General features: G+C 39.7%; 2 protein-coding genes across 2 annotated transcripts in view; one reads left to right on the top strand and one right to left on the bottom strand.

Annotated features, from left to right (window-relative positions):
- Positions 1–4,642: 4,642 nt before the first annotated feature.
- Positions 4,643–5,131, top strand: LOC107471071 (nonsense-mediated mRNA decay protein 2-like). Its single transcript, XM_016090517.1, has one exon. The coding sequence runs from the start codon at positions 4,643–4,645 to the stop codon at positions 5,129–5,131; it is 489 nt and encodes a 162-aa protein (XP_015946003.1).
- Positions 5,132–5,614: 483 nt separating this feature from the next.
- The window catches only part of LOC107471080 (uncharacterized), a 1,763-nt gene continuing 252 nt past the window's right edge, over positions 5,615–7,125 (bottom strand). Inside the window, exons 2-3 of the mRNA XM_016090529.2 lie at positions 6,065–7,055; positions 5,615–5,973 (exon numbers count right to left, since the gene is read on the bottom strand). Coding sequence (XP_015946015.2) covers positions 5,615–5,973; positions 6,065–7,055 — 1,350 coding nt within the window. The remainder of the gene's footprint in view (positions 5,974–6,064; positions 7,056–7,125) is intronic.

Raw genomic sequence — 7,125 nt, 5'->3', positions numbered from 1 at the left:
CCCTTGAATTCCTTTGGCTTGGGGAGATCAATCTTTGTTGTCTCCCTTATAATGGTTGGTCGAGATTTTGCCTCCTCGAACCAAACTCGAACTTCCTCAAATAGCTTCAAGGAATTCTCAAGCTTCTCTTCAATTTGGAGCATACTTTCTTTGAAAGCATCTAATTCTCCCAACACGTGAGCCTCGAGGGTTTCCTTGTCATGTTCTATCCTTTGGAAGCGCTCATCCATAGAGGATAGAACATTTTCTAACATAGAAACTCTTTCTTCTAAGAAGTTAGAGTCCTTACCTCTAGGCTCACTTGAAGAACGTACCTTCTTGCCTCCCCATTGAGAAGGAATAGTATCCCTTCCCCTTTGTGACTCAACATGCTCCATGGTGATATTTGAAGCCATACCCACAAACCACTTGTGCTCCCTCTCGAACCTTGCTCTGATACCAAATTGTCACGGCCTTGGACACACTCCAACGCTACCGTGCCGGCACTCGGACTTACTCAACCTCTTGAGCTAAGACCAAGTCAGCCTAACCCTCAATACTTAGCAAGAAAGCTAAGAATACAAGAGAACACAAGAGAAAGGAAGCTTTGGTGGAAGAACACTTTATTGCTCAAGTGTGGTTACAAATGATTCACACACCCAAACTCTAACTCTCACCCCTATTTATAGCCATCCACCTCCTCAATGGATGGTTATGATTAAATCTAATCAACGGTCCAGATTAATCATCCAGAACCTTCTTTACAAATATCTATCCTACCACAACTCTCTAAATGTTTCTAGATTATTCCATACCACTCTTTATACTTCTATATACATCTATACTCTTCTAGAATACTCTATGACCTTCCAGAGCCTTCTAAAACCTTCTAGAGTATTCCGGAACCTTCTAGGACATTCTAGAACGTTCCGGAACCATCTAGAGTATTCTCAAACACTCCAAAAAACTATACAAACACTATTAAATCTAACCTTCTAAAATTTTCTGTGACACCATTCTCCAACGTTCATGTTTTATGGAATACAGGGACAAAATATTTTAATTTTTGATGACCCATAAATATTTGTATAAAAATAACACCATAACAACAGAAGAGAGAAATAAAGTGTCAGATTAGCTTTTTTATTATCCCAAGAAAGAGGACCTATATCTCACAAAAAAAAATTTGAAATAAAGTGTCAGATTAGCTTTTTTATTATCTCAAGAAAGAGGACCTATATCTCAAAAAAAAAAGACTTATATTGAGAGAACTAATCGTCGTAGTAATCACCCAATTCTCCAAATATAGATTTTCTTTCTTGAGATGTAAGTCTTTTTTTCTTGAGATAATAAAAAAAATCAACTTATCACTTAATTTTTTTTGTCTGTTATTATGGTATTATTTTTATACATATATTTATGGACCATCAAAAAATAAAAAATTTTATCTCTGCATTCTATAAAATATAGATGTTGAAAAATTGACTTCCAATGCAATTCTTTTTAAAAAAAATAATATATATAACAATAAAAATAATAATTCACATAAAAATAATAAAATAATTAAAATCAATTGATCAACTCACCTATTGTCTTTCATAAATCTCTTGAATACTTTAAGTTGCAAAAGCAGATTTAAATTCGGATCTTCAGTTGGAATAAGCGCACCAATAGCAAGGTTTTCATTGCTCAATAATTTGTTTTCTTGTTTGTTCTTCTTTGAAAAGCAAATAACTCTGTACCGGTCAGGTATCCTTTCCTTGATGTATCACGAAATTATTTTTATTTTTTTAATTCTCCATGTGTTTTCTTTTGAGATTTTTAATTTTAATATGGAAGTAACGATTGTGTATAACAGGCTTATGGGGGAATTGGGTGTATCACCGAATTATGACGGCGGCATAACTGAAATCGAACGGACCGATTTAGGACTCCAAAATCGGATGGACCGATTTCTTGTAATCGGAGGGAAGCAAATCCCTGGGACCGATTTGAGGTCTCCATGTCAGGTGGCGTGCATGCAAGCCATTCCTCCTTCGGTTTGGTTGAAAAGAAGCAAGTTAATATCCCAGCTTCATAACTTCAGTTGTCCCTTTCACCCTCATTTCTTCTTCTCTCTCTTTGTTCCCCACCACTCTCATCTCTTTTTCTCTGTGTTTTCCAACCCCACCACCATTGTTGGACCACTAAAAACACCAGAAAAATTTGAAAAAATGCCCAAGAGAAGAAAAATCAAAGATGTAAATCAACCAGAGCTTCATATTGCTAATTATCTTGGACATCCTAATTATGTAAGTTTCTATTTTTAATATTTTAATTTAATAATTAAATAATAATAGTGATAAAATTTTACTATTTTTAATAACAATATATATTATTATAGCACTAAGTAGAGATTAATAATATATATATGTATATGGTTACTGTTAATGATATATATGTATGATATGGTTATGATTACTGTTAGATATTAGACATAGAAATTAAACTTGAGTTAATTAGTTAGTTAGTGTTTATCCCTTTAAAGCTTTCACAATAGATAATAAATGTTAGGTTTTTTATTTGATTTGAATTTATTGAATAATATATTAAAATGAAATGAAGATCTGTATATAAATTTAAAATTTAAAATTTAATTTCTTTTATTATTATTATTATTATTATTATTATTATTATTATTATTATTATCATCGAATAATTGTAATTAATTATTAGCATGATTATTATTATTATTAACGATATTACTATTATTATTATCGATATTGTCCATAGGTAATGTTAATTATTATTATTATTATTATTATTAACTGAGTATAATTTAGACAAATAATTAGGCATGTTTATTAATTTGTATGTTTACAAATGTATGTATGTTTGATAGGCAGATTATATTATTGTAAGGAGGGACATGTAAGAGAAATTATGTTATTGTTAATATACTTATTATGCTGGAATTCATAAAGGAACTGTGATTTTGTAGGGTTCACGCTTGTTGGTTTGTGATCATTTGAAGCCGCCCGATCCGTACAATCAAATTGTTGAGGCTCACTTACGGGAGACGGGTTTCTATTATATTTCTCAAATTGGGGTAATTCAGTGTCAGTCAGCAATGATTAATGCTCTGATTGAGAGATGGCGTCCTGAGACGCACCCATTTCATTTTCCAGTTGGTGAGTGTGCGGTGACATTGGAGGATATGGCAATGATTCTCGGTCTCCCGACAAATGGTTTTCCGGTTACAGGACCAACCATGAGTTCTTTTGAGGCGATGGAAGCTGAGTGCTTGCACCATTTTGGAGTTGCGCCGACGATAAAAGAATGTAGAGGAAGTTTTATAAAGTTGACTTGGTTTAGGCGTTTGAAAGAACGCATAGTGTTGACTGATGATTTTCACATTCAGATGTATGTAAAGTGCCACATAATGTTGTTGTTTGGTACTATTTTGTTTGGAGATAAGTCTGGTGTAGCGGTGCACTGGAAATTTCTGCCGTTGCTCCGTAACTTCTCGGGGATCATACAGTTTAGTTGGGGTTCGACATGCCTTGCGCACCTGTATAGATCATTGTGTAGGGCAACTCGCGTCGACTGCAAGGAGATGGACGGTCCTTTGACACTTTTGCTTACATGGGCTTGGATCCGGTTACCGTTTCTTGCGCCGATTCCTGGCAACCCCCGATTATTTCCGATTGCAAATAGGTAAAATGAATTGATGTATGAATTGACACAAGCACTAGAATAGTTAATGAATTGTTGTATGACTTGACAGAAGCGGTATGAATTGATATATGAATTGACGAAAACAAGTTAATTAAGAATTTGTCTTAATGCAGGTGGCAAAACTGGGAGCGTGAAAACTATGGTTACCGGTATCATTCCGTTCTCCACTATAGGAGGTTGTTAGATGATATGCAAGAAGGACATGTATGTCATTAAAAAATATTTCATGCATTTGTTTTGTCAATGAATTTATAGTTGTTTAATCATCTGATACTGTCGGTGTGTCCAGTTTGTTTGGCAGGCTTATGGCATTGGACACGTTGGTCCAGACATGATTCCCTTAGATATCCGTCATAATTCTGTTATTTGGAGTGCCAGGGTGCCGCTTATATCATTCGAATGCGTCGAGTGGCATGCAACTGATAGAATCAGGAGGCAATTTGGCTTGAATCAGGGTGTCCCTAATCAGCCGCGGGATCTAGGTGCATCACATGGTGAAGTACTAACTGGGCCTAAAAATCAAGATTGGGCAAATACGCACTCTGAATGGGTGATGCAGTGGACCAACCGGTACAGTCACATTCTAGTTGATGAAATGGGTCCTCCATATTATTCCTTGGACACTTACATGCATTGGTACCGAGGAGCTTTCGGCGATCACTTGCAATTGTCTGACCTTGTAGCACAAGAGAATCCAGAAAAGCCCCCGGTTGATATTCAAGAGAATCAACAGGAACAACCAGCGCCACAGCCACATCCACCTTCACCCCACCCGTCGCCTCCACCGCCACAGGCACAGCAAGATGTTGAGTATTTTGCTCCATATGTTCCTCACACGCAACCGTCTGATTATCTTTCACCGTCAGTACCTATACATCAGCAGTATTGAGGTGGTCTACAGTTTGAGACAGTGGAGCAAGGATCGTTCTCCCAGCTGCTTGGTTTCATGGGTAGTTCAGGAGTAGGTCACTCATATTCAGGTAACTATGCGGACATCCCCGCCGACCACTGGGCACGTTCGGGTGGTGTTACTCAACGTAGGAGGTCATTGGATTTGAGACCTCAGGATCGCACTTCCTCTGAAAATTCTGGAGCCAGAATGTCTGTTGATTCGAGTAAGAGTGCTGAAGCCGCGGGAGGAATTACTCAGACTCGAAACCAGGGGCGTATTCCGATGAGTCTAATTCATGAGAGTAATATGGGAGTTGATGATGACACTGATGACTATCTAGTAGACCATCCGGAGAGTGATGGAAACCATGATGATGAGGATGAGGATGATGATGAGGACGAGGACGAAGATGATTCCGAGGATGACAATGATGACGTCGCTGATGATCCAGCCGACCAAGCTGATGAAGACCGCGCTGACAATAGTCACTTCCTTACGATATATCAAACTGTGAATGTCAGGCAGCAACGTAATTTAAGATGAAAATTAACAATAGTCACTTCTACTCTCCGGGTGCCCCCGCACTTAGACCACCTCGCTGACGACATCTACTCCGGCTGTGGCCCTCGGCACCGCATTGCTTGCATTTCCTAGGACCACGCAACATGCGGGTGTCCATCTCATTCAAGAAGCGGGTCATCTTAGGCCGACCTTTGGCCACCCGTCTGAGGAACGGATTGCCAACGAATCGTGGACCACGATACGCAGGCCACGTTGTAGGATTTCCCAATGGTCTAAACCTCGCCCTGTATACTCTTCGAACTGAATCCATCTTGTATACGTCATGAACATATACTTGCCAATCCAACCGCTGATTTGCACAGCAAGCTAGAACATGTCGACACGGAATTCGGTCAACCTGGAATTCACCACAGTCGCACCGCTGTTGGCGTAGGTCAACTGCATACTCAACCCTATTAGGCATCTCACGAACTTCGAAGACTTCATGTTCTCTGTCAAAACAGCTCACCTGTATGTTTCCGATGCTCGCTGGTTTGCATGCAGCTTCGAGGTGACCATCTCAGAGAACACATGTCCAGCATTAATTCGAGCCTCAGCCTCGGCTCTTTTTCTAGTGAACAACTCATTTAGTCTGTAAAATGTAGCCTTAACAAGCGCAGTGACCGGGAGATTGCGTGCACCCTTCAGCACGGAGTTGATGCACTCCACAAGATTGGTGGTCATATGTCCCCATCTGTATCCACCATCGAATGCCAAAGCATACTGCTCACGTGGGATGCGGTCAAGCCAGTTGGTGTAAGTCTCACCCCGTTCTTTTAATCGTTCATAGCGCATCTGGTACTCCCGTATCGTCCTCGAATACCCTACGATAAAAAACCATCATCAATGAATCACGTTCTATCGAGCCAAATTTACTTAGTAAACAGTGGAAATCAACCGCGTAATTAAACTTACCGATATTGACGATGAGCTTCTGCAAGTACAGTGCCTTAAACTTCCTCAAGAAATTCGACTCAATATGCCGGATACAGAACATATGGAAAGCTCTGGGAGGAGACCAAGCCCCATTACTCCGATCAATAGCTGACCTGATAGAATCGTGTCGATCAGAGATAAGTCCGACACCATCACGTGTGACCACATGTTGACGAAGGTTACTTAGAAAAAAGTACCATGCATCAGAGGTCTCCCCCTCCACTATGGCAAATGCAATAGGCACGATGTTGTTATTACCATCTTGTGAGACTGCAACCAACAAACAACCCTTGTATTTACCATACAAATGAGTCCCGTCCACCTGCACTACTGGCTTGCAATGTCTGAAGGCCCTAATACAAGGGTAATAACCCCAGAAGACTCTATGTAGTACATGGATATTAGGAACCAAGTCATCCCCCTGGTAGGCATCCATTGTTTCAAAGTGAACCACTGCTGACGGCTCCTTGTGACACATGGCCCCAAACCATATGGGTAAAGCTTCATACGATGCTTCCCAACCTCCGAAAATTGACTCAACCGCCTTCTGCTTTGCTAACCAAGCTTTCCTATAGCTGATGGTATAGTTAAACTTCGATTGCACTTCCGCAATGACTGATTTCACCTTCAAAGATGGGTCAACCTCTACCAACGGCTTAATTGCTTCTGCAACTGTCTTGGAGTCCAGTTTCGAATGGTCTTGAGAAATTGTCGACCAGGTACAAGTGTGACTACCATTGTACCTCCTTATCTCCCAGCAGTATTTCTTCTGCATTTTCGTAACCCTGATCAGCCAATCACAACCTTTGCCATAATGTGTACATTTAGCATAGAATGTCGTCGGTTCCGACTCATAAACCCGATAGTCTACCCCTCTACGGATGGTATAGTCTTTCATTGCCTTGATTACTTCCTCCCTTAAACTGAATTCCATCCCCACCGTAAATTCACCGTCGGCCACAACAGGAAGCTCTGCCACAATCACACCGCAGGAAATATATATTCATAAATAATCATTACATACATATATATATATATAT

This window comes from Arachis duranensis, chromosome 1 (assembly GCF_000817695.3).
Source record: "Arachis duranensis cultivar V14167 chromosome 1, aradu.V14167.gnm2.J7QH, whole genome shotgun sequence".
NCBI lineage: Eukaryota > Viridiplantae > Streptophyta > Magnoliopsida > Fabales > Fabaceae > Arachis > Arachis duranensis.
Note: the sequence above shows the minus strand (reverse complement) of the source record. Positions and strands in the feature narration are given on the sequence as shown.

Coding starts and splice junctions, on each gene's coding strand:
- LOC107471071 (XM_016090517.1), top strand. CDS start 4,643: ATGGGTAGTTCAGGAGTAGGTCACTCATATTCAGGTAACTATGCGGAC.